General features: G+C 48.8%; 1 protein-coding gene across 1 annotated transcript; it reads right to left on the bottom strand.

Annotated features, from left to right (window-relative positions):
- Window positions 1-50: 50 nt before the first annotated feature.
- Window positions 51-16,030, bottom strand: TBCB (tubulin folding cofactor B). The gene is made up of 6 exons (XM_077285462.1): window positions 15,777-16,030; window positions 6,365-6,508; window positions 6,157-6,253; window positions 4,607-4,798; window positions 3,846-3,918; window positions 51-1,072 (listed from the first exon to the last, which is right to left on the bottom strand). The coding sequence occupies exons 1-6, from the start codon at window positions 15,891-15,893 to the stop codon at window positions 955-957; spliced, it is 741 nt and encodes a 246-aa protein (XP_077141577.1). The 5' UTR covers window positions 15,894-16,030; the 3' UTR covers window positions 51-954.
- Between the last annotated feature and the right edge of the window lie 11,669 nt (window positions 16,031-27,699).

Raw genomic sequence — 27,699 nt, 5'->3', positions numbered from 1 at the left:
ATATCACCGTCTGGTTTCTCCATATTTTCCATCATATCCTTAAACATGAAAAAGAAAAAAAAATCAGCTTGCTTTATTTAATGGCCTCAGGATTTACACAAACTGTATGAAGAAAGCAGTTTTGCTTTGTAGCTTAGGGCAATGATAAAACATAACACTGCTGGTACGTACAAATATCAAAAAAGAAAGAGGAAAAAAAAAAAAGAAGGGAAAAGAAAAATTTTATAAGGCTTAAAATGAGGTTAGAAAGAAAAGCGATCAGTAAAAGATGGTGGAGAGCAGGAACGTGCAAGTGAGAAATCCCCAGGATCTTGCAATGACAAAAGAAAAAAAACATAATAAATTATTGAAAAACACATTCTATACACTTGGTCATGGAGACGACACGACGGTCCGAACAATATTAGAAGTGGAAGTAGCGTTATGTACAGAGAAGTCTGGAGGTGTCCGAGCTTTGGGGTCAGATCGGGAGTCATCAATTTCCTGGGCTACTTTATATTAAGGATCGGAGATTCCAGAAAAGCGCCGGCTCTGGAGAATAGGCAGCAACAAGCCCATGGCATCTTGAATTTCATGCTACAAAACGTCCTGTTTGGCAGAGGGTCTACGAGGATGGGTGGTCCCACAGAGATATGTCCCTTCCTATACCAGGTACAGGCATCCTATATGTTGAACAGTTATTTTACATCTTGATTCCCCTTCTTGCCACGTAGATCAATACATCAGCATTGTTAGGGGGATCCGGAACCATAGCGCCAACTTTTTGAACAAAAAAAACAAAACAAAAAAAAAAAAACAACCAGTAGAAAGTTGAAGCATCGGCTAAATTCTAAGGAGAAAAAAGAAAAAAAAAAAAAAATCTATGAGAGTCACGAGGTTATTACACTAAATGGTGATGAAGCTTGGAGTTTGTACGTCGAGGAGGCACAGAGAAGATATAGTGCTGCTGGGCTGTCACATCTCGTCATCCAGACCATAATCTTCTTCTGGGAAGTCGCCGACGACCACAAATTGGGGTTTGACGAACGCACCGTACTTTGGAGAACAGGTGAAGTAACGCTTGCCCTCGACACTGGACAAAATAGTAATGAAAATGTATTAATATAAAATATCATAAAAAAGCCAATATCAACTAACGTCAGATGTAGTGAACTTATCTGATATTCTGGCAGAAATACAGAGATGTCAGATTATCCGATATTCCATTTCACACATCTATAGGTAATTAAAAGGGAATCCATCACCAGGTTTTTGCTACCTAATCTGAGAGCCGCATAATGTAATAGGGGCAGCAACCCTGATTCCAGTGATGTCAGTTACTGGGCTGCTTGTTCTAGTTTTTCTAAAAATCTGTTTTATTAGCAGAAGATTATCACTAGAGGACTAGTAAACCTGATGCCAAGTAGTCCTCCATATTCATGAGCTCTGTATAATTACACCCTCAGCACTAATTGGCAGCTTCCTGCCTATGCACAGTGTACACAGAAAGCTGCCAGTCAGTGGAGGGGAGGGGGTTATACAGAGCTCAACAGTCAGACAAGTGGGAGATCTGCAGCAGAGAAAACGTTGATTTCATCAAAATTGCAGCAAGCAGGGTAAGCGACACATCGCTGGAATCAGGGTCTCCGTCTCTACATATGCAACGCTCAGATATGATGGCAAAAAGCTGGTGACAGATTCCATTTGAATGCTCTTTGACAGATGACACAGATGGAGCCTGACATGTCATCTCCGGCTAGATGCAAGAACCGTGCACAGCTCCAGACAAGTGGCCAAGCCCTTTAAAAAGGTGGTAGGGATTCCATCATAACCTTGGAAATTTACCATAGAACCAAGAAATAGCAGAACAACAGGTGTATTCCTCTTAATCTGGGAATGATTATAGGTAAAAGTTTGGAAAACTTATATTTTACGGCCACAAAAAGCTCAGATTAAAAGGACTTTATCTGGAGATTGTCAGAACAAAAGATATTGAAATGTAAAAACACACATAACCAGATGGTCTCTGCGGATGGCGGCCCCCCAACTTATCCCCCACAGGTGATGCGGGGGGGGGGTTAAGGATTGTGCGTGTTGAATTTCAGCCCCCAAACCTGTCGTTTTCCCAGGAGTTAAGACGCCACCTAGTGGCTGGCAGCAGGAAGGTACCCTCTGGAATAGAATGAAGGCTCGACCAAGCCAAGATTATGAAGAATGGGATAGACTCAGAGCGAGTTCATTGCCGACAGCTACAGCTATCTACAGTGTATGAGCATCTTTAAAAAAAACAAAAAAAAAACAAAAACAAAAACAAAAAAAAAAAACAAAACAAAACCAGGGAGGGCAGGTGTATGTTCTGGATCAGGCTGTCTCTATCCACAGGCCCATTTTGAGCAGCCGATAAGGCTACTTTCACACTAGCGTCTTGCACTGCACGTCGCTATGCGTCGTTTTGTAGAAAAAAACGCATCCTGCAAAAGTGCTTGCAGGATGCGTTTTTTCTCCATTGACTTGCATTAGCGACGCAGTGACACGTCGCAACCGTCGTGCGACGGTTGAGTCGTGTTGCGTCGGACCGTCGCCACCAAAAAATGTTGCATGTAACGTTTTTTTTGGTGCGTAGAGACCATCTTTTCCGACCGCGCATGTGCGGCCGGAACTCCGCCCCCACCTCCCCGCACATCGCAATGGGGCAGCGGATGCGTTGAAAAACAGCATCCGCTGCCCCCGTTGTGCGGCCCTTTCACTGCCTGCGTTGGTACGCCGCAACAACGCAATTCGTTGTGCGTCGTACCACGCTAGTGTGAAAGTAGCCTAATCGGGAACAAGAATTTGCTGCAACGCTTATTCCCGATTATCGGACGGGTAAAAGCTCATTATTCGGGTTCTTGGATCAGTTATTGCTGATGTTAACAATCGTTCTCGACAGCACATTTTCTTGTGTAAACGGGGTGGTGGTGTTATGTGCTGTCGATAATTATGATGATGTTCTAAGCGCACATTGTGTTAACATTCGCTCTGTGTAGATAGAATAAAGATCCGCCCGTATAAAAAGTCCATTTAAAAAGCAGTCAATCAACTTGGGCCATTACTCGCCCCTAAGTAAAATAAGGAAGGTTTCAGTCTCTTGGGTCCCCCTTTAACAAAAAAGAAAATCCTAAACTTCACTCGAGCTGCTCTAAGTAAATCCCAGTATAATTAGCACTGGATAACAGAACACTGGCCATTCAGCCCGGTCTTGGTTGTTAGGAATATGTGTGTCATGTCGGACACTGTTCAGACCAGGTCGTCTGACAGACAGTGGTAATTCCGCGTTTGACCACTGTTTGCTCATTGGCGTCGGCTAGTTTTCGTCTGGCTGCTCCGGGGTTAATTTATCTGATCCTCGGATTGGAAGCTGGGCCATGCCCATTTCCTTTAAATGGTTCTCCTGATCTTTGGGCGTCGCCGATTATAGCTTCTGTCTTATCCGTAGTTATCTCGGTCCGGAGTGGAGAGCTGGTTGTTGGAGACTTGTTGCTGGTGGTGTATTTTCCTTTGTCTTATTTACTCCTTCCTATATTTGTATTTATTTTGCCCTGCACATTTATAGTGTATTCCTGAGTGACTGCGGCATGGTGTATATTTTCCTTTATCCTTGTTTGTTATAACTGTGGGTATTGGTCTATTGCATTCACTGGGTGGTGGTGTTCAGTCTAAGGGCTGAATCAGGAGTCAGGGTGAGGGTGGAGGCCTGAACATGCACACCTTCAGTGTAAACTTCAGGTAGAGGGTCAGACAGGGTTTCCCTAGTCTGAGGGAAATTGCAGGGGCCCGGGTTATTAGCTCTCGCCCTCCTTGTATCCCCGTGACATTGTGTCACTCACCTTCCATCATGTTTCCCTAGAGGCTCGTCATACTTTACACCAACCCACACTCCGGGCTTAAAGTCTGTTAAACCTAAAAGACAAATATAAATGCTGGAAGCAGAAGATCTACAAAGTTTTCCCATCACACCAACCATCTGAATGGCTCATCTCATAAGAAAAAAAACAAAACGCCACAACCCTCGTTCATATGTTCCATTTTCCATCATTTAAATGGGTCCTTCTCTTTGACAATCCCTATTTGGGCCCAATGACAAACTCATCGGAAAGTGTTGTCTTACTTGGATCCGTGGCATGAAACCTGGAGGAAAACATAGCCACGCACATCAGGCTGAAGAGTCAGATTTTGTTGGGACCAGTTGTGTCGGATGTACTTTCTACTCAAGTCGGAGAGGATCTAGCTTGTGACTCGTTTTCCCAGCAGTGTCATCATATGGGATATTAAGCATCATACCGAAACTAATCAAATCAATAGGTTGTCCGAGTAGCACAGAAGAGGACAAGTCCTCCAAAGCGAGATGCTCTTTGTGACCGCCCCCCATCCATACTGAATAGGAGACCCTCTCCTAAAAAAAACTTAGAATTTTCTATCAAGTCATATGAGATTGGATTCTGGAACCCAGACCACCCCTTTATGATCCAACCGTATGTGGGCATCTGTCAGTTGGATTAATAAGGCACTGCATTCCAAAATGGACAGTAGTAGACCACCGGAACACAAATGTCCATCTATACGACTGAAAGACAATGGCGTGACTCACCCACATACATAACAGTGCCTCGTTTCGTGGGCTGTCCGACCACCCGCACCTCACATCGGGACCCCGGGGTGACCGCCTCTGCTGCCAGCTTCTCTTCCTCCAGTTTGCGTTGCTGTTCTGCAGACTTTTCAGCCGCTTCATCTTCATTGAATTTCCCCAATTTATTCTTCTTCAGGAAGGAACGCACCGAGTCTGCAGGAAGAGGATGAAGCATTAAAGAAGAGCCGCAACCAGGTCAAAAGCGAACAGTCCTTGCTCTTATTTTATTCCCGCTGCTACCCTGAATATCAGTTTTTTTTCTTAAAAAATAAATAAAAATATAAGTGATAGTTTTAATCTTTACAATTACAAACAGGCGTAGCTCACAGGATCCTCTTGGGCGTGTCTACACTTCTCTGCATAATCACCCTGTGAGCTCCGCCCATTTGCTGAAGATCAAGCTCACATCCAAATAAGGCCGGTTTCACACGTCAGTGGCTCTGGCACGTGAGGTGACAGTTTCCTCACGTACCGGAGACACTGACACACGTAGACCCATAAAAATCAATGCATCTGTTCAGATGTCATTGATTTTTTGCGGACCGTGTCTCCGTGTGCCAAACACGGAGACATATCAGTGTTCGTGGGAGCGCACGTATTACACGGACCCATTAAAGTCAATGGGTCCGTGTAAAACACGGACCGCACACGGACGTTCTCCGTGTGCAGTCCCTGTGCCGTGCAGGAGACAGCGCTACAGTAAGCGCTGTCCCCCCCACATGGTGCTGAAGCCGCCATTCATATGTTCCCTGCAACAGCGTTTGCTGCAGAGAAAATATGAATAATAGTGTTTAAAATAAAGATCTATGTGTCCCCCGCCCCCCCACCCCTGTGTGCCCCCCCCGCTGTTCTGAAAATACTCACCCGCTCCCTCGTTGGCTGTCACTCCTTCCTCTCTGCCCCGCGCCTCCTACTGTATGCGGTCACGTGGGGCCGATCATTTACAATCATGAATAGTCGGCTCCGCCCCTATGGGAGGTGGAGCCACATATTCATGACTGTAAATGATCGGCCCCACGTGACCGCATACACTAGAAGCCGCGGCCAGACCAGGAAGCAGCGAGGGAGGCGGGTAAGTATTTTCTGAACAGCGGGGGGGGGGGGCGCACAGGGGGTGGGGGGGCGGCGGACACATAGATCTTTATTTTAAACACTATTATTCATATTTTCTCTGCCGCAAACGTTGCGGCAGGGAACATATGAATCGCAGCTTCAGCGCGATTCAGGGTACCACACGCTCCGTGTGGTACCCACTCGCCATACGGGCGGCACACGTGTGCCGCACGTATGGCCTACGTGAGTTCCCAGGCACACGGACACGGATAACTCCGGTACCGGAATTATCTGGACGTGTGGGACAGCCCTAAATAATTATGCTGAAGCGTAATATAAATAGCAAACTTGACCATTTCCCTTTTTCTTTCAATTTGATTGCAAAAAAAAAAAAAATGACAGCTGACTCTAAAGGACCAAGAGCCACGATCAGAGCTCAGCTTAGTGTAAATACACACCTGATCTTTTTTCATAGGCGTCCTGTGAGAGCTCATATTTTTCCACTCTGGACAAGTCCTCGTACTCGCCGGCCCTGGTACCGCTCTTATCGATCACCTGGGGGTAGATATTTATTTTGTTAGCATCATTGCAACATTCTCCCAGACCCTTCACAATACAGATCCATCCCAATCACACACCCCTGAAGGTAGAAAGAAGGTTACTGACGTGTATCCTGCAGCCGTTATCCACGGGGTAGGAGCCCAGCAGCGCATCATCCTGATCCAGGTTCTGGATAAACGCATTATCGGTGCTGAATAACTGCAGGTCCATACATGACGCGGGAGACCCCACCACCAGCTCCAGCTTACACTGAAAAAAATTAAAATAAATATTTATATAGTGTTTGCTCCAATTTTATTCGCACTGCTTCCCAGAGTGGTCAGATTTTATTTTTTTTCTCCAATCTTCCACACCATTCCAGAGCTGTGGCCTTTTTATGATCTTTTCCAAGGAGGTAAATATACAAAGCAACTCTGTGTGGTGAAACAATTCTGTAGGTGTGTTCATTTCATGAGGACCACGCCCAGTTGGCTGAAAAGACTTGATAGAGGGGAGCAGATCTCGGGAACGAAGAGGGGCAAGAATAAAAATAAATAGGTAAAAATATGACCTTTATGGCAAGTGACTGGTTATCTTTAACATTTTTCTCCTATTTTAATCCCGCTGCTTCCCAGAGGATATACTTTTTCTTTTTAATCCGCCATATGGCTTCTTTCAGTTAGCGTTAAATTTTTATGTTTTTTTCCTCCCCAAGGGGGCGTGGCTCACAGGGTAAAACAGCAAAGCAGCCCAAAGACACGCCCCTGAGGATCCTGTGAGTCACGCCCCCCCCCCCCCCCTTTAGAATGCCCATAAAAATCAGCACTAAGTAAACGTGCGCTTATCTCTGGAACTATATGGTGGATTTAAAAAAAGAAAATAAACAATGTAATATTTGAGGAGTGGGGAAGAAAAACTGGACACTTGACACCACAGAAATGACAAATGCAAACACTACAGCCGTCAGCAGCGCATCACCCAGAAGCCTGGGTCTATGGTCAGTCCTGGATGGCAGACTTCTGCGATCAGCCCCATCACCCAGAAGCCTGCATATCACCGCTGGCCATGTGACCGCAGGCTACACGGGATGGAGCCTCATCTATGGTCAGCCCTGGGTGGCACAGACCTCTGCGATCAGCCCCATCACCCAGAAGCCTGCACATCACCGCCGGCCATGTGACCGCAGACTACACGGGATGGAGCCTCATCTATGGTCAGTCCTGGATGGCACAGACCTCTGCGATCAGCCCCATCACCCAGAAGCCTTCATATCACCGCTGGCCATGTGACCGCAGACTACACGGGATGGAGCCTCATCTATGGTCAGTCCTGGATAGCACAGACCTCTGCGATCAGCCCCATCACCCAGAAGCCTGCACATCACCGCTGGCCATGTGACCGCAGACTACACGGGATGGAGCCTCGTCTATGGTCAGTCCTAGATGGCACAGACCTCTACGATCAGCCCCATCACCCAGAAACCTGTATATCACCGCTGGCCATGTAACCGCAGACTACACGGGATGGAGCCTCATCTAAGGTCAATCCTGGATGGCACAGACCTCTGCGATCAGCCCCATCACCCAGAAGCCTTCATATCACCGCTGGCCATGTGACCGCAGACTACACGGGATGGAGCCTCATCTATGGTCAGTCCTGGATAGCACAGACCTCTGCGATCAACCCCATCACCCAGAAGCCTGCACATCACCGCTGGCCATGTGACCGCAGACTACACGGGATGGAGCCTCGTCTATGGTCAGTCCTGGATGGCACAGACCTCTACGATCAGCCCCATCACCCAGAAACCTGTATATCACCGCTGGCCATGTGACCGCAGACTACACGGGATGGAGCCTCGTCTATGGTCAGTCCTGGATGGCACAGACCTCTACGATCAGCCCCATCACCCAGAAACCTGCATATCACCGCTGGCCATGTGACCGCAGACTACACGGGATGGAGCCTCATCTATGGTCAGCCCTGGATGGCACAGACCTCTGCGATCAGCCCCATCACCCAGAAGCCTGCATATCACCGCTGGCCATGTGACCGCAGACTAAACGGGATGGAGTCTCATCTATGGTCAGCCCTGGATGGCACAGACCTCTGCGATCAGCCCCATCACCCAGAAGCCTGCATATAACCGCTGGCCATGTGACCGCAGACTAAACGGGATGGAGTCTCATCTATGGTCAGCCCTGGGTGGCACAGACCTCTGCGATCAGCCCCATCACCCAGAAGCCTGCACATCACCGCTGGCCATGTGACCGCAGACTACACGGGAGGGAGCCTCATCTATGGTCAGCCCTGGATGGCACAGACCTCTGCGATCAGCCCCATCACCCAGAAGCCTGCACATCACCGCTGGCCATCTGACCGCAGACTACACGGGATGGAGCCTCATCTATGGTCAGTCCTGGATGGCACAGACCTCTGCGATCAGCCCCATCACCCAGAAGCCTGCATATCACCGCTGGCCATGTGACCGCAGACTACACGGGATGGAGCCTCGTCTATGGTCAGTCCTGGATGGCACAGACCTCTGCGATCAGCCCCATCACCCAGAAGCCTTCATATCACCGCTGGCCATGTGACCGCAGACTACACGGGATGGAGCCTCATCTATGGTCAGCCCTGGATGGCACAGACCTCTGCGATCAGCCCCATCACCCAGAAGCCTGCACATCACCGCTGGCCATCTGACCGCAGACTACACGGGATGGAGCCTCATCTATGGTCAGTCCTGGATGGCACAGACCCCTGCGATCAGCCCCATCACCCAGAAGCCTGCACATCACCGCTGGCCATGTGACCGCAGACTACACGGGATGGAGCCTCATCTATGGTCAGTCCTGGATGGCACAGACCTCTGCGATCAGCCCCATCACCCAGAAGCCTGCATATCACCGCTGGCCATCTGACCGCAGACTACACGGGATGGAGCCTCATCTATGGTCAGTCCTGGATGGCACAGACCTCTGCGATCAGCCCCATCACCCAGAAGCCTGCACATCACCGCTGGCCATCTGACCGCAGACTACACGGGATGGAGCCTCATCTATGGTCAGTCCTGGATGGCACAGACCTCTGCGATCAGCCCCATCACCCAGAAGCCTACATATCACCGCCGGCCATGTGACCGCAGACTACACGGGATGGAGCCTCATCTATGGTCAGTCCTGGATGGCACAGACCTCTACGATCAGCCCCATCACCCAGAAGCCTGCATATCACCGCTGGCCATCTGACCGCAGACTACACGGGATGGAGCCTCGTCTATGGTCAGTCCTGGATGGCACAGACCTCTGCGATCAGCCCCATCACCCAGAAGCCTGCACATCACCGCTGGCCATGTGACCGCAGACTACACGGGATGGAGCCTCATCTATGGTCAGTCCTGGATGGCACAGACCTCTGCGATCAGCCCCATCACCCAGAAGCCTGCACATCACCGCTGGCCATGTGACTGCAGACTACACGGGATGGAGCCTCGTCTATGGTCAGCCCTGGATGGCACAGACCTCTGCGATCAGCCCCATCACCCAGAAGCCTGCACATCACCGCTGGCCATGTGACCGCAGACTACACGGGATGGAGCCTCATCTATGGTCAGTCCTGGATGGCACAGACCTCTACGATCAGCCCCATCACCCAGAAGCCTGCATATCACCGCTGGCCATGTGACCGCAGACTACACGGGATGGAGCCTCGTCTATGGTCAGTCCTGGATGGCACAGACCTCTACGATCAGCCCCATCACCCAGAAACCTGTATATCACCGCTGGCCATGTGACCGCAGACTACACGGGATGGAGCCTCGTCTATGGTCAGTCCTGGATGGCACAGACCTCTACGATCAGCCCCATCACCCAGATACCTGCATATCACCGCTGGCCATGTGACCGCAGACTACACGGGATGGAGCCTCATCTAAGGTCAATCCTGGATGGCACAGACCTCTGCGATCAGCCCCATCACCCAGAAGCCTTCATATCACCGCTGGCCATGTGACCGCAGACTACACGGGATGGAGCCTCATCTATGGTCAGTCCTGGATAGCACAGACCTCTGCGATCAACCCCATCACCCAGAAGCCTGCACATCACCGCTGGCCATGTGACCGCAGACTACACGGGATGCAGCCTCATCTATGGTCAGCCCTGGATGGCACAGACCCCTGCGATCAGCCCCATCACCCAGAAGCCTGCACATCACCGCTGGCCATGTGACCGCAGACTACACGGGATGGAGCCTCGTCTATGGTCAGTCCTGGATGGCACAGACCTCTACGATCAGCCCCATCACCCAGAAACCTGTATATCACCGCTGGCCATGTGACCGCAGACTACACGGGATGGAGCCTCGTCTATGGTCAGTCCTGGATGGCACAGACCTCTACGATCAGCCCCATCACCCAGAAACCTGCATATCACCGCTGGCCATGTGACCGCAGACTACACGGGATGGAGCCTCATCTATGGTCAGCCCTGGATGGCACAGACCTCTGCGATCAGCCCCATCACCCAGAAGCCTGCATATCACTGCTGGCCATGTGACCGCAGACTACACGGGATGGAGCCTCATCTATGGTCAGCCCTGGATGGCACAGACCTCTGCGATCAGCCCCATCACCCAGAAGCCTGCACATCACCGCTGGCCATGTGACCGCAGACTACACGGGATGGAGCCTCATCTATGGTCAGTCCTGGATGGCACAGACCCCTGCGATCAGCCCCATCACCCAGAAGCCTGCATATCACCGCTGGCCATCTGACCGCAGACTACACGGGATGGAGCCTCATCTATGGTCAGTCCTGGATGGCACAGACCTCTGCGATCAGCCCCATCACCCAGAAGCCTACATATCACCGCCGGCCATGTGACCGCAGACTACACGGGATGGAGCCTCGTCTATGGTCAGTCCTGGATGGCACAGACCTCTACGATCAGCCCCATCACCCAGAAACCTGTATATCACCGCTGGCCATGTGACCGCAGACTACACGGGATGGAGCCTCGTCTATGGTCAGTCCTGGATGGCACAGACCTCTACGATCAGCCCCATCACCCAGAAACCTGCATATCACCGCTGGCCATGTGACCGCAGACTACACGGGATGGAGCCTCATCTATGGTCAGCCCTGGATGGCACAGACCTCTGCGATCAGCCCCATCACCCAGAAGCCTGCATATCACCGCTGGCCATGTGACCGCAGACTACACGGGATGGAGCCTCATCTATGGTCAGCCCTGGATGGCACAGACCTCTGCGATCAGCCCCATCACCCAGAAGCCTGCATATAACCGCTGGCCATGTGACCGCAGACTAAACGGGATGGAGTCTCATCTATGGTCAGCCCTGGGTGGCACAGACCTCTGCGATCAGCCCCATCACCCAGAAGCCTGCACATCACCGCTGGCCATGTGACCGCAGACTACACGGGAGGGAGCCTCATCTATGGTCAGCCCTGGATGGCACAGACCTCTGCGATCAGCCCCATCACCCAGAAGCCTGCACATCACCGCTGGCCATCTGACCGCAGACTACACGGGATGGAGCCTCATCTATGGTCAGTCCTGGATGGCACAGACCTCTGCGATCAGCCCCATCACTCAGAAGCCTGCATATCACCGCTGGCCATGTGACCGCAGACTACACGGGATGGAGCCTCGTCTATGGTCAGTCCTGGATGGCACAGACCTCTGCGATCAGCCCCATCACCCAGAAGCCTTCATATCACCGCTGGCCATGTGACCGCAGACTACACGGGATGGAGCCTCATCTATGGTCAGCCCTGGATGGCACAGACCTCTGCGATCAGCCCCATCACCCAGAAGCCTGCACATCACCGCTGGCCATCTGACCGCAGACTACACGGGATGGAGCCTCATCTATGGTCAGTCCTGGATGGCACAGACCCCTGCGATCAGCCCCATCACCCAGAAGCCTGCATATCACCGCTGGCCATCTGACCGCAGACTACACGGGATGGAGCCTCATCTATGGTCAGTCCTGGATGGCACAGACCTCTGCGATCAGCCCCATCACCCAGAAGCCTGCACATCACTGCTGGCCATCTGACCGCAGACTACACGGGATGGAGCCTCATCTATGGTCAGTCCTGGATGGCACAGACCTCTGCGATCAGCCCCATCACCCAGAAGCCTACATATCACCGCCGGCCATGTGACCGCAGACTACACGGGATGGAGCCTCATCTATGGTCAGTCCTGGATGGCACAGACCTCTACGATCAGCCCCATCACCCAGAAGCCTGCATATCACCGCTGGCCATGTGACCGCAGACTACACGGGATGGAGCCTCGTCTATGGTCAGTCCTGGATGGCACAGACCTCTGCGATCAGCCCCATCACCCAGAAGCCTGCACATCACCGCTGGCCATGTGACCGCAGACTACACGGGATGGAGCCTCATCTATGGTCAGTCCTGGATGGCACAGACCTCTGCGATCAGCCCCATCACCCAGAAGCCTGCACATCACCGCTGGCCATGTGACCGCAGACTACACGGGATGGAGCCTCGTCTATGGTCAGCCCTGGATGGCACAGACCTCTGCGATCAGCCCCATCACCCAGAAGCCTGCACATCACCGCTGGCCATGTGACCGCAGACTACACGGGACGGAGCCTCATCTATGGTCAGTCCTGGATGGCACAGACCTCTACGATCAGCCCCATCACCCAGAAGCCTGCATATCACCGCTGGCCATGTGACCGCAGACTACACGGGATGGAGCCTCGTCTATGGTCAGTCCTGGATGGCACAGACCTCTGCGATCAGCCCCATCACCCAGAAGCCTGCATATCACCGCTGGCCATGTGACCGCAGACTACACGGGATGGAGCCTCATCTATGGTCAGTCCTGGATGGCACAGACCTCTGCGATCAGCCCCATCACCCAGAAGCCTGCACATCACCGCTGGCCATGTGACCGCAGACTACACGGGATGGAGCCTCGTCTATGGTCAGTCCTGGATGGCACAGACCTCTGCGATCAGCCCCATCACCCAGAAGCCTGCACATCACCGCTGGCCATGTGACCGCAGACTACACGGGATGGAGCCTCGTCTATGGTCAGTCCTGGATGGCACAGACCTCTGCGATCAGCCCCATCACCCAGAAGCCTGCACATCACCGCTGGCCATGTGACCGCAGACTACACGGGATGGAGCCTCATCTATGGTCAGTCCTGGGTGGCACAGACCTCTGCGATCAGCCCCAGCACACAGAAGCCTGCACATCACCGCTGGCCATGTGACCGCAGACTACACGGGATGGAGCCTCGTCTATGGTCAGTCCTGGATGGCACAGACCTCTGCGATCAGCCCCATCACCCAGAAGCCTGCACATCACCGCTGGCCATGTGACCGCAGACTACACGGGACGGAGCCTCATCTATGGTCAGTCCTGGATGGCACAGACCTCTACGATCAGCCCCATCACCCAGAAGCCTGCATATCACCGCTGGCCATGTGACCGCAGACTACACGGGATGGAGCCTCGTCTATGGTCAGTCCTGGATGGCACAGACCTCTGCGATCAGCCCCATCACCCAGAAGCCTGCATATCACCGCTGGCCATGTGACCGCAGACTACACGGGATGGAGCCTCATCTATGGTCAGTCCTGGATGGCACAGACCTCTGCGATCAGCCCCATCACCCAGAAGCCTGCACATCACCGCTGGCCATGTGACCGCAGACTACACGGGATGGAGCCTCGTCTATGGTCAGTCCTGGATGGCACAGACCTCTGCGATCAGCCCCATCACCCAGAAGCCTGCACATCACCGCTGGCCATGTGACCGCAGACTACACGGGATGGAGCCTCGTCTATGGTCAGTCCTGGATGGCACAGACCTCTGCGATCAGCCCCATCACCCAGAAGCCTGCACATCACCGCTGGCCATGTGACCGCAGACTACACGGGATGGAGCCTCATCTATGGTCAGTCCTGGGTGGCACAGACCTCTGCGATCAGCCCCAGCACACAGAAGCCTGCACATCACCGCTGGCCATGTGACCGCAGACTACACGGGATGGAGCCTCGTCTATGGTCAGTCCTGGATGGCACAGACCTCTGCGATCAGCCCCATCACCCAGAAGCCTGCACATCACCGCTGGCCATGTGACCGCAGACTACACGGGATGGAGCCTCGTCTATGGTCAGTCCTGGATGGCACAGACCTCTGCGATCAGCCCCATCACCCAGAAGCCTGCACATCACCGCTGGCCATGTGACCGCAGACTACACGGGATGGAGCCTCATCTATGGTCAGTCCTGGGTGGCACAGACCTCTGCGATCAGCCCCAGCACACAGAAGCCTGCACATCACCGCTGGCCATGTGACCGCAGACTACACGGGATGGAGCCTCGTCTATGGTCAGTCCTGGATGGCACAGACCTCTGCGATCAGCCCCATCACCCAGAAGCCTGCACATCACCGCTGGCCATGTGACCGCAGACTACACGGGATGGAGCCTCATCTATGGTCAGTCCTGGGTGGCACAGACCTCTGCGATCAGCCCCATCACCCAGAAGCCTGCACATCACCGCTGGCCATGTGACCGCAGACTACACGGGATGGAGCCTCGTCTATGGTCAGTCCTGGATGGCACAGACCTCTGCGATCAGCCCCATCACCCAGAAGCCTGCACATCACCGCTGGCCATGTGACCGCAGACTACACGGGATGGAGCCTCGTCTATGGTCAGTCCTGGATGGCACAGACCTCTGCGATCAGCCCCATCACCCAGAAGCCTGCACATCACCGCTGGCCATGTGACCGCAGACTACACGGGATGGAGCCTCATCTATGGTCAGTCCTGGGTGGCACAGACCTCTGCGATCAGCCCCAGCACACAGAAGCCTGCACATCACCGCTGGCCATGTGACCGCAGACTACACGGGATGGAGCCTCATCTATGGTCAGTCCTGGATGGCACAGACCTCTGCGATCAGCCCCATCACCCAGAAGCCTGCATATCACCGCCGGCCATGTGACCGCAGACTACACGGGATGGAGCCTCGTCTATGGTCAGTCCTGGGTGGCACAGACCTCTGCGATCAGCCCCATCACCCAGAAGCCTGCACATCACCGCTGGCCATGTGACCGCAGACTACACGGGATGGAGCCTCATCTATGGTCAGTCCTGGATGGCACAGACCTCTGCGATCAGCCCCATCACCCAGAAGCCTGCATATCACCGCCGGCCATGTGACCGCAGACTACACGGGATGGAGCCTCATCTATGGTCAGTCCTGGATGGCACAGACCCCTGCGATCAGCCCCATCACCCAGAAGCCTGCATATCACCGCCGGCCATGTGACCGCAGACTACACGGGATGGAGCCTCGTCTATGGTCAGTCCTGGGTGGCACAGACCTCTGCGATCAGCCCCAGCACACAGACATGTCAGCCTTTATCCACAGTGACTACAATCACCCTGGCAGTACCACTCCCACTCCTGTCACATGTTTCTCCCCAGGCCACCATTTTTTTTTCCTCCCAACCTTTAGTTCTGCCAAAGTGAGCCCTCTGTCCAGCCTCTTTTCTGCTGTGAACGTGTTAAGGCTGCTGCTGACCATTACGGTCACGACCGGGGCCGTCCTGACGATAACGGAGCTCATGGCTGAATCGACGTTTGCCGCTGCTTGCTGCGCCTCCAAATCCCCGGTTATGAGCAAGACAAAAGAATCAGCCAATCAGAGAGCACATTACTGCTCGAACAACCAATCATAAGAATCGATATTAATTCCGCTACAGCCAATAAGAAACGGAAGATGGTGTATTTATTGCAGCCAATCGCTATCTGGTTCTTGCCAATATAACCAATCACTTTTGAGATTTTTCCTTTCATGGGGCTCGCCTATTAGATGAACCAATGAGAATACGCGCTGGTTTTATCAAGGAGGAGTAACAGACCAATAGGTGTTTCAATGCCGCCCTAACTTTAGCCAATCAGAAGAGAAAGGCGGATACTTTCAGCCAATGGTAGACTGGAACGCAACTTATGAGACGCAAACAAGTATGGCGTTCCGCTTTGTGAAACTAGGTTGGACATTAGCCTTTAGTAACCCATAGCAACCGATAAAAGGCCGCGCTTTGCTCTATATACACCATTAGCATGTATAGGGGGATCCATGATAACAATGCACACTCCCCGGCAATGCGAGATTTTAACCCCTTCGGTCTTTCCTCCCCTTTAATCAAGAGTAATAACTTTTTTTAAATTATTTTTTCCATCCTCATAGCCATTTCAATGCTTTTTTTTTCTTGTGGTACGAGTTGTACTTTTGAAGGACATTAATAATTTCTATAATAAGTAGATTCACACTCTAATTTTATTAATTTTTTTAACTTTTATAAAAAAAATTTGGTACTTACAACTTGAACATGCAATTGATTGATCACTTGTGCTATTAATTGCAATACAGTGAATTTCGAGGGGTTTTCCAGTTTTGCAATACCCCTTTCTCTGCAGATTTTTTTTCTTAAACAGATCTTTATCTCCCCTCCCTTGGTCCAGCATTGAGTCCCGGTGCCCTGCAGAACTAACATCAAGTCAACAGCGCTGCAGGCAGTCAGTGATCTCAGTGGCTCTTCATGAGTTGACGTCACAAGCCGCTCAGAGCCACTGATTGGCTGCAGCGCCGTCGACATTACGTCAGCACTGCAGATTATAACAGACATCAGTAGCAGCGGCAGAGACTCCGCGCTGGACTCAGGTTGGATAAGTAAAGCGCAGTTACTTTTAAACATACTGCGACCAGGGAACTGGAGTTTTCCAAAAACCCCTGTAACCATCTGATGGAAAAGATGACAATCTCTGTACAGCGCTGTGGAATATGTTGGTGCTATGTAAACAACATTTGCCAACCATCTTTTTGCCCTCATCTGCCACCTCTGCTGTTGACCACCAGGTGTCAGCAGCAGACAGCCGCGTACTATAGCGGCGGACATGGTGTGAAGTCAGAAGGCTCCTACTTCCCTGGATCGCTATCCTATATGAGCCAAAGTAGGGTGATATAAAGGGATAATGATAATCATATAGAATGTAAACCACTAATCCAGCAAATAGTAAAAAAGCTATGCATAAGTAGTGAAAAACCTATAAACTTTTTATAATTTTATATAGTAAAAAATATTATAAATCTTTATTTAGAAGACATTTAAAAAGTATTTAATACATAGGTACAGTGAGCTAGCTAGGGTGCAAGAGGTGATGAACAAATTTGTGTACACAGGGCTGCAAAACAGGAAACTGTACGGGTAATGGACTCAAGGGAAGAGATCCCATGTAATAACCTCATACCTGAAATGCGTGTGTCATCACCGAAACGGGTCGAGGTACAAAAGCAGATGAAAGGGCAATAAACATCGACAAAGTGATAGCTGTGGTCATAGTCTTCTGTGCTGGCGCCAGATCTGCAGGATCACTGCACATATGTATTAAATACTGTTTAAATTTCTTCTAAATAACAATTTATAATTTTTTTTTACTAGTTTTGGCTATATACTTTTGTTTATAGGTTTTTTCACTGGATTGCTGTTGATGGATCTGTTGTTCATTTGGGGCAGCTTTGGCCTCTACTTTTCCAAAGACGTAGGAATAGATTGTCCAAAGAACGGCTTGGAGCTCTAAACTTCCACGGGGTTATAGAGGTTGTCCGGTTTGGTCATTAACCCCTTCATGACCCAGCCTATTTTGGCCTTAATGACCTTGCCGTTTTTTGCAATTCTGACCAGTGTCCCTTTATGAGGTAATAACTCAGGAACGCTTCAACGGATCCTAGCGATTCTGAGATTGTTTTTTCGTGACATATTGGGCTTCATGATAGTGGTAAATTTAGGTCGATAATTTCTGAGTTTATTTGTGAAAAAAACGGAAATTTGGCAAACATTTTGAAAATTTCGCAATTTTCACATTTTGAATTTTTATTCTGTTAAACCAGAGAGTTATGTGACACAAAATAGTTAATAAATAACATTTCCCACATGTCTACTTTACATCAGCACAATTTTGGAAACACATTTTTTTTTTGCTAGGAAGTTATAAGGGTTAAAATTTGACCAGTGATTTCTAATTTTTACAACAAAATTTACAAAACCATTTTTTTAGGGACCACATCACATTTGAAGTCAGTTTGAGGGTTCTATATGGCTGAAAATACCCAAAAGTGACACCATTCTAAAAACTGCACCCCTCAAGGTGCTCAAAACCACATTCAAGAAGTTTATTAGCCCTTCAGGTGTTTCACAGCAGCAGAAGCAACATGGAAGTAAAAAATGAACATTTAACTTTTTAGTCACAAAAATGATCTTTTAGCGAAAATTTTTTTATTTTCCCAAGGGTAAAAGGAGAAACTGGACCATGAACGTTGTTGTCCAATTTGTCCTGAGTACGCTGATACCTCATATGTGGGGGTAAACCACTGTTTGGGCGCACGGCAGGGCTCGGAAGGGAAGGAGCGCCATTTGACTTTTTCAATGAAAAATTGGCTCCAATCTTTAGCGGACACCATGTTGCGTTTAGAGAGCCCCCGTGTGCCTAAACATTGGAGCTCCCCCACATGTGACCCCATTTTGGAAACTAGACCCCCCAAGGAACTTATCTAGAAGCATATTGAGCACTTTAAACCCCCAGGTGCTTCACAAATTGATCCGTAAAAATGAAACAGTACTTTTTTTTCACAAAAAAATTTATTTTAGCCTCAGTTTTTTCATTTTCACATGGGCAACAGGATAAAATGGATCCTAAAATTTGTTGGACAATTTCTCCTGAGTACACCGATACCTCACATGTGGGGGTAAACCACTGTTTGGGCACATGGTAAGGCTCGGAAGGGAAGGAGCGCCATTTGACTTTTTGAATTAAAAATTATCTCCATCGCTAGCAGACACCATGTCACGTTTGGAGAGCCCCTGTGTGCCTAAACATTGGAGCTCCCCCACAAGTGACCCCATTTTGGAAACTAGACCCCCCAAGGAACTTATCTAGAAGCATAGTGAGCACTTTAAACCCCCAGGTGCTTCACAAATTGATCCGTAAAAATGAAAAAGTACTTTTTTTTCACACAAAATTTCTTTTAGCCTCAATTTTTTTCATTTTCACATGGGCAACAGGATAAAATGGATCCTAAAATTTGTTGGGCAATTTCTCCTGAGTACGCCGATACCTCATATGTGGGGGTAAACCACTGTTTGGGTGCACGGCAAGGCTCGGAAGGGGAGGCGTGCCATTTGACTTTTTGAATGGAAAATTAGCTCCAATCGTTAGCGGACACTATGTCGCGTTTGGAGAGCCCCTGTGTGCCTAAACATTGGAGCTCCCCTACAAGTGACCCCATTTTGGAAACTAGACCCCACAAGGAACTTATCTAGATGCATAGTGAGCACTTATAACCCCCAGGTGCTTCACAGAAGTTTATAACGCAGAGCCGTCAAAATAAAAAATAATTTTTCTTTCCTCAAAAATGATTTTTTAGCCCAGAATTTTTTATTTTCCCAAGGGTAATAGGAGAAATTGGACCCCAAATGTTGTTGTCCAGTTTGTCCTGAGTACGATGATACCCCATATGTGGGGGTAAACCACTGTTTGGGCGCACCGCAGGGCTCGGAAGGGAAGGCACGCCATTTGGCTTTTTGAATGGAAAATTAGCTCCAATCATTAGCGGACACCATGTCGCGTTTGGAGAGCCCCTGTGTGCCTAAACATTGGAGCTCCCGCACAAGTGACTCCATTTTGGAAACTAGACCCCCCAAGGAACTTATCTAGAAGCATAGTGAGCACTTTGAACCCCCAAGTGCTTCACAGAAGTTTATAACGCAGAGCCATGAAAATAAAAAATAATTTTTCTTTTCTCAAAAATGATTTTTTAGCCCACAATTTTTTATTTTCTTAAGGGTAACAGGAGAAATTGGACCCCAAAAGTTGTTGTCCAGTTTCTCCTGAGTACGCTGATACCCCATATGTGGGGGTAAACCACTGTTTTGGCACACGTCGGGGTTTGGAAGGGAAGTAGTGACGTTCTGAAATGCAGACTTTGATGGAATGCTCTGCGGGCGTCAGGTTGCGTTTGCAGAGCCCCTGATGTGCCTAAACAGTAGGAACTCCCCACAAGTGACTCCACTTTGGAAACTAGACCCCCAAGGGAACTTATCTAGATGTGTGGTGAGCACTTTGAACCCCCAAGTGCTTCACAGAAGTTTATAACGCAGAGCCGTGAAAATAATAAATGTGTTTCCTTTCCTCAAAAATATTTTTTAGCCCAGAATTTTTTATTTTTGCAAGGGTAACAGGAGAAATTTGTCCCCAAAAGTTGTTGTCCAGTTTCTCCTGAGTACGCTGATACCCCATATGTGGGGGTAAACCACTGTTTGGGCACATGCCGGGGCTCGGAAGGGAAGTAGTGACGTTTTGGAATGCAGACTTTGATGGAATGGTCTGCGGGCATCATGTTACGTTTGCAGAGCCCCTGATATGCCTAAACAGTAGAAACCCCCCACAAGTGACCCCATTTTGGAAACTAGACCCCCCAAGGAACTTATCTAGATGTGTGGTGAGCACGTTCAACCCCCAAGAGCTTCACAGAAGTTTACAACGCAGGGCCGTGAAAATAAAAAATCATTTTTCTTTCCTCAAAAAAGATGTTTTAGCAAGCAATTTTTTATTTTCACAAGGGTAACAGCAGAAATTGGGCCCCAATATTTGTTGCCCAGTTTGTTGTGAGTGTGCTGGTACCCCATATGTGGGGGTAAACCACTGTTTGGGCGCACGTCAGGGCTCGGAAGGGAAGTAGTGACATTTGAAATGCAGACTTTGATGGAATGGTCTGCGGGCATCACGTTGCATTTGCAGAGCCCCTGATGTGCCTAAATAGTAGAAACACCCCACAAGTGACCCCATTTTGGAAACTAGACCCCCGAAGGATCTTATCTAGATGTGTGGTGAGCACTTTCAACCCCCAAGTGCTTCACAGAAGTTAATAACGCAGAGCCGTGAAAATAAAAAATAATTGTTCTTTCCTCAAAAATTATGTTTTAGCAAGTAATTTTTTATTTTTGCAAGGGTAACAGGAGAAATTGGACCCCAACAGTTGTTGCCCAGTTTGTCCTGAGTACGCTGGTACCCCAAATGTGGGGGTACACCACTGTTTGGGCGCACGTCGGGGCTTGGAAGGGAGGGAGCACCATTTGACTTTTTGAACGCAAGATTGGCTCGAATCAATGGTGGCGCCATGTTGCGTTTGGAGACCCCTGATGTGCCTAAACAGTGGAAACCCCTCAATTCTAACTTCAACACTAACCCCAACACACCCCTAATCCTAATCCCAACTGTAGCCATAACCCTAATCACAACCCTAACCCCAACACACCCCTAACCACAACCCTAACCCCAACACACCCGTAACCCTAATTCCAACCCTAACCCTAATCCTAACCCTAATCCCAACCCTAACCCTAATCCCAACCCTAACCACAACTGTAACCCCAACACACCCCTAACCCTATCCGTAACCCTAACCACAAGCCTAATCTTAACCCTATTTCCAACCCTAGCCCTAATTCCAACCCTAACTCTAATTCCAACCCTAACCCTAAGGCTATGTGCCCACGTTGCGGATTCGTGTGAGATTTTTCCGCACGATTTTTGAAAAATCTGCAGGTAAAAGGCACTGCGTTTTACCTGCGGATTTACAGCAGATTTCCAGTGTTTTTTTGTGCGGATTTCATCTGCGGATTCCTATTGAGGAACAGGTGTAAAACGCTGCGAAATCCTCACAAAGAATTGACATGCTGCGGAAAATACAACGCAGCATTTCTGCACGGAATTTTCCGCACCATGGGCACAGCGGATTTGGTTTTCCATAGGTGTACATGGTACTGTAAACCTGATGGAAAACTGCTACGAATTCGCAGCGGCCAATCCACTGCGGATCCGCGGCCAATCCGCTGCGGATCCGCGGCCAATCCGCTGCGGATCCGCGGCCAAATCCGCACTGTGTGCACATGCCATAACCCTAACCCTAACCCTACCCCTAACCCTAACCCTACCCCTAGTTCTAACCCTAGTTCTAACCCTAACCCTAGTGGAAAAAGAAAAAAAAAATAATTTCTTTATTTTATTATTGTCCCTACCTATGGGGGTGATAAAGGGGGGGGTTTATTTATTATTTTTTTATTTTGATCGCTGTGATAGGTTCTATCAAAATGTACTGTGTAATGAATCTGCCGGCCGGAAGATGGCCGGAAGATGGCGGCGCCCAGGGAGAAGACGGACTGACTTCGGGAGGCTCGGTAAGTATGAGGGGGTGGTGGGGGGGTGGATCGGAGCACAGGGGGGGGGATCGGAGGACGGGGGGAGCAGACAGGAGCACGGGGGAGCGGACATGGGGACGGAGGGGGGTACCGGACAGAACGGAGGACTGGGGAGGAGATCGGGGGCGGTGGGGGGGGGGGGCAGAACATGATTTCCAGCCATGGCAGATGCTATTGCAGCATCGGCCATGGCTGGATTGCAATATTTCACCATTTTCATAGGTGAAATATTGCAAATTGCTCTGATTGGCTGTTGCACTTTCAACAGCCAATCAGAGCGATCGTAGCCACGTGGGGGCAAAGCCACCCCCCCTGGGCTGAAGTACAACTCCCCCTGTCCTTGCAGATCGGGTGAAATAGGAGTTAACCCTTTCACCCGATCTGCAGGGACGCGATCATTCCATGACGCCACATAGGCGTCATGGGTCGGATTGGCACCGACTTTCATGACGCCTACGTGGCGTCAAAGGTCGGGAAGGGGTTAAGATACGTACAGCTCTGGCAAAAATTAAGAGACCACTGCAAAATGTTCAGTTTGTCTGATTTTTCTCTTTATAGGTATATTTTTGAGTAAAATGTAAATTGTTCTTTTAGTCTATAAACTGCTGACCCCACGTCTCCAAATTTCCAAGCAATAAATTTGGTATTTTTTTTCTGAAAAGGAGAAATGGTCAAAATTAAAAAATAACCAGTGCTTTCAGACCTCAAATAATGCAAGAAAACAAGTTCAGAATCATTTAGAAATAACAATACTAATGTTTTAACTCAGGAAGAGTTCAGAAATCAATATTTTGTGGAATAACCATGATTTTTAATCACAGCTTTCATGCGTCTTGGCATGCTTTCCACCAGTCTTTCACACGGCTTCTGGCGCAAAAATGTAAGCGGTTCTTCTTTGTTTGATGTCTGGTGACTATCCATCATCCTTGATTACATTCCAGAGGTTCTCAATGGGGTTCAGGTCTGGAGATTGGGTTGCCCATGACCGGGTTTTGATGTGGTGGTCTCTTAATTTTTGCCAGAGCTGTAGATGCCATAATGAAGCGTCGCTGTAACGAGTGGCCGGCCCGGATGACTGTGCTCGTCAGTAAATTACATGGCCATTAATGACTGCGCCGTGTTATGCTTAATGTACAGGATAAATTATAAATAAATGATAATTGGGGTATTAACAACTGGGAGCCCCACTGATCTTGACAGAGGGGGTCTCAAGGTTCCCATGTGAATGGAGCTGTACTGACCCCCAAGCCATTCACCATCTATGGGAGCTGTGGTCTCGTGACCACTACTTTTTCTGTAAACCTCTAGAATTGAATAGATGCCCACACATGGGACACCTGGGAATTTGTAGGGGTCCAAGGACTCCCGAAGTCTTGTGGATAAATGCTGTTTGTGGCCTCAATACCTGAGATCAAAGTTAGTGTGTTTTATCAGGTGTACAGAATGGCACTAGTGACATTATTTGCGAGGGTTTGTTTTTTTAGGTCACTTTTTTTTTAATCACACTCTTCAAATCGACACTCTTGGTTCATGTATCATGCGCAAAACCAAAAATGTTCTTTTTCTTCAACGATTTAACATAAAACAAAGCCACTGTAAAAAAAAAAAAAAATAAGTTTCAGGAAAAACTATGTCTGCCTGTTTGTCAGGCGACTTCTACTTCAAATATAGTATGGCTACACTGGCGTCTATAAGATAGTGTACAAATACCATTATTAGGACTATATACTAGAATACTGCTGTATTGAAGTATATAGAGCAAGTCACCTATCGGGACAAAAAAAAAGTGAAAAGTAAAAAGAAAGAAATATTAAAAGATGAAATAAATTAATTTGAATCACAAATCCTATTCCGCAATTAAAGGGAACCTGTCACCCCGTTTTTTCCGTATGAGATAAAAATACTGTTAAATAGGGCCTGAGCTGTGCATTACAACAGTGTATTTTGTGGACCCCGATTCCCCACCTATGCTGCCAAAATACGCTACCAAAGTAGTCGTTTTCGCCTGTCAATCAGGCTGGTCTGGTCAGATGGGCGTGGTGTCTTCCCCCAGATCTTGCTTATCTTTCCGTTGGTTGCGTAGTGGTTTGCGCATGCCCAAGGTCCCGAATCCACTGCACAGGGGAGGGAAAAGAGCGCGATCTGCGCTATTCCCCTGGTGATCGGTGGGGGCGACCATCTTCCTGTGGCCGCGCGTGCGCAGATGGAGCGCTCTGCTGCCCAGGGCTTTAGGAAAATGGCCGCGGGATGCCGCGCGTGCGCAGATGGAGATCGCGGCGGCCATTTTCCTGAAGCAGAGATGCGAACGGGGTGACAGGTTCCCTTTAAAGAAAAAAGTAGATATTCTTTACATTCTTATTACCACTGCTTATGAAAAAGTCAGGTCTATAAAAATGTTATCCCGTACAGTAAACATCGTAAAGAATCTAAGTGTTAAAACTGCCAGTTTTTGATCACTGCACCTCTCACAAAAAATACAGTAAAAAAGAATCACAACATAGTGTATATCTCAAAATGGTACCATTAAAAACTGTGAAGCCAAGTGCTTCCGCCTCCTGTTTTACTGTTTACCGGGTGCCAAAACAAGCAGGAGCTACTTGGTCCTAACAAACCAAGATGAATTCTGCTCTGTAGCCAAGAGGTTGAATATACAGTGCCTTGCAAAAGTATTCGGCCCCCTGGAACTTTCCAACCTTTTCCCACATATCATGCTTCAAACATAAAGATACCAACTGTTAAACTGTAAAGCGCTGCGGAATATGTTGGCGCTATATAAATAAAGATTATTATTATTATTATTATACCAAATGTAAATTTTTGGTGAAGAATCAACAACAAGTGGAACACAATTGTGAAGTTGAATGAAATTTATTGGTTATTTTAAATTTTTATGGAAATTCAAAAACTGAAAAGTGGGGCGTGCAATATTATTTGGCCCCTCTAACTTAATACTTTGTTGCGCCACCTTTTGCTGCGATTACAGCTGCAAGTCGCTTGGGGTATGTGTCTATCAGTTTTGTACATCGAGAGCCTGAAATTCTTGCCCATCCTTCCTTGGCAAACAGCTCGAGCTCAGTGAGGTTTGATGGAGATCGTTTGTGAACAGCAGTTTTCAGCTCTTTGCACAGATTCTCGATTGGATTGAGGTCTGGACTTTGACTTGGCCATTCTAACACCTGGATACATTTATTTGTGACCCATTCCATTGTAGATTTTGCTTTATGTTTGGGATCATTGTCTTGTTGGAAGACAAATCTCCATCCCAGTCTCGGGTCTTTTGTAGACTCCAACAGGTTTTCTTCAAGAATGGTCCTGTATTTGGCTCCATCTTCCCATCAATTTTATCAATCTTCCCTGTCCCTGCTGAAGAAAAGCAGGCCCAAACCATGATGTTGCCACCACCATGTTTGACAGTGGGGATGGTGTGTTCAGGGTGATGAGCTTTGTTGCCTTTACCCCAAACATATCGTTTGGCATTGTTGCCAAAAAGTTCGATTTTGGTTTCATCTGACCAGAGCACCTTCTTCTATATGTTTGGTGAGTCTCCCAGGTGGCTTGTTGCAAACTTTAAACAACACTTTTTATGGATATCTTTGAGAAATGGCTTTCTTCTTGCCACTCTTCCATAAAGGCCAGATTTGTGCAGCGTATGACTGATTGTTGACCTATGGACAGACTGTCCCACCTCAGCTGTAGATCTCTGCAGTTCATCCACAGAGATCATGGGCCTCTTGGCTGCAGCTCTGATCAGTCTTCTCCTTGTTTGAGATGAAAGTTTAGAGGGACGGCCGGGTCTTGGTAGATTTGTACTGGTATGATACTCCTTCCATTTCAATATGATCGCTTGCACAGTGCTCCTTGGGATGTTTAATGTTTTGGAAATCATTTTGTATCCAAATCCAGCTTTAAACTTCTCCACAACAGTATCACGGACCTGCCTCTTGTGTTCCTTGGTCTTCATGATGCGCTCTGTGCTTCAAACAGAACCCTGAGACTATCGCAGAGCAGGTGCATTTATACGGAGGCTTGATTACACACAGGGGGATTATATTTATCATCATTAGGCATTTAGGAGAACATTGGATCATTCAGAGATCCACAATGAACTTCTGGAGTGAGTTTGCTGCACTGAAAGTAAAGGGGCCGAATAATATTGCACGCCCCACTTTTCAGTTTTTGAATTTCCACAAAAATGTAAAATGACGAATAAATTTAATTCAACTTCACAATTGTGTTCCACTTGTTGTTGATTCTTCACCAAAAATTTACATTTGGTATCTTTATGCTTGAAGCATGATATGTGGGAAAAGGTTGAAAAGTTCCAAGGAGCCGAAAACTTTCGCAAGGCACTGTATTTGCTCTGTAACTCTGCCTAATATGCCAGCCCCAGTTACAGGGGAAATATATATATATATATATATATATATATATATATATATATATATATATATATATCTACTATATAATTGTCTAAGGGTCACTAACGTCTTTCTGTCTGTTCTTCTGTCTGTCCTTCTGTCCGTCACGGATATTCATTGGTCGCGGCCTCTGTCTGTCATGGAATCCAAGTCGCTGATTGGTCACGGCAAAATGGCCTCGACCAATCAGCGACGGGCACAGTCCGGCGGCAAAATGGCCGCTCCTTACTCCCTGCAGTCAGTGCCCGGCGCCCGCTCCATACTCCAGAGTCCCCTCCAGTCAGCGCTCACACAGGGTTAATGGCAGGGGTAACAGATCGCGTTATGCCGCAGGTAACGCACTCCGTTACCACTGCTATTAACCCTGTGTGTCCCCAACTTTTTACTATTGATGCTGCCTATGCGGCATCAATAGTAAAAAAATGTAATGTTAAAAATAATTTAAAAAAAAACCTGCTATTCTCACCCTCCGTAGTCCGCCGAGCCGCACGCGGCTGCCGCCATCTTCCGTTCCCAGAGATGCATTGCGAAATTACCCAGAAGACTTAGCGGTCTCGCGAGACCGCTAAGTCTTCTGGAAAATTTTGCAATGCATCCTGGGAACGGAAGATGGCGGCAGCCACGCGCAGCTCGGCGGAGCTTCGGTGGATCCCGGTGGGTGAGTATAGAACTATTTTTTATTTTAATTATTTTTTTA

This window comes from Ranitomeya variabilis, chromosome 2 (assembly GCF_051348905.1).
Source record: "Ranitomeya variabilis isolate aRanVar5 chromosome 2, aRanVar5.hap1, whole genome shotgun sequence".
Classification (NCBI taxonomy): Eukaryota; Metazoa; Chordata; class Amphibia; order Anura; family Dendrobatidae; genus Ranitomeya; species Ranitomeya variabilis.
The sequence above is the reverse complement of the archived record's forward strand: the minus strand, read 5'-3'. Positions and strand labels throughout refer to the sequence as shown.

Excerpts from the sequence above, each read along its gene's own strand:
- TBCB (XM_077285462.1), bottom strand. The coding sequence starts at position 15,893 with ATGAGCTCCGTTATCGTCAGGACGGCCCCGGTCGTGACCGTAATGGTC. Across the intron at positions 4,799-6,156 it reads CGCCTATGAAAAAAGATCAG|ACTCGGTGCGTTCCTTCCTG; the intron begins GTGTGTATTTAC and ends CTCTTCCTGCAG. Across the intron at positions 1,073-3,845 it reads CTAGGGAAACATGATGGAAG|TGTCGAGGGCAAGCGTTACT; the intron begins GTGAGTGACACA and ends TATTTTGTCCAG.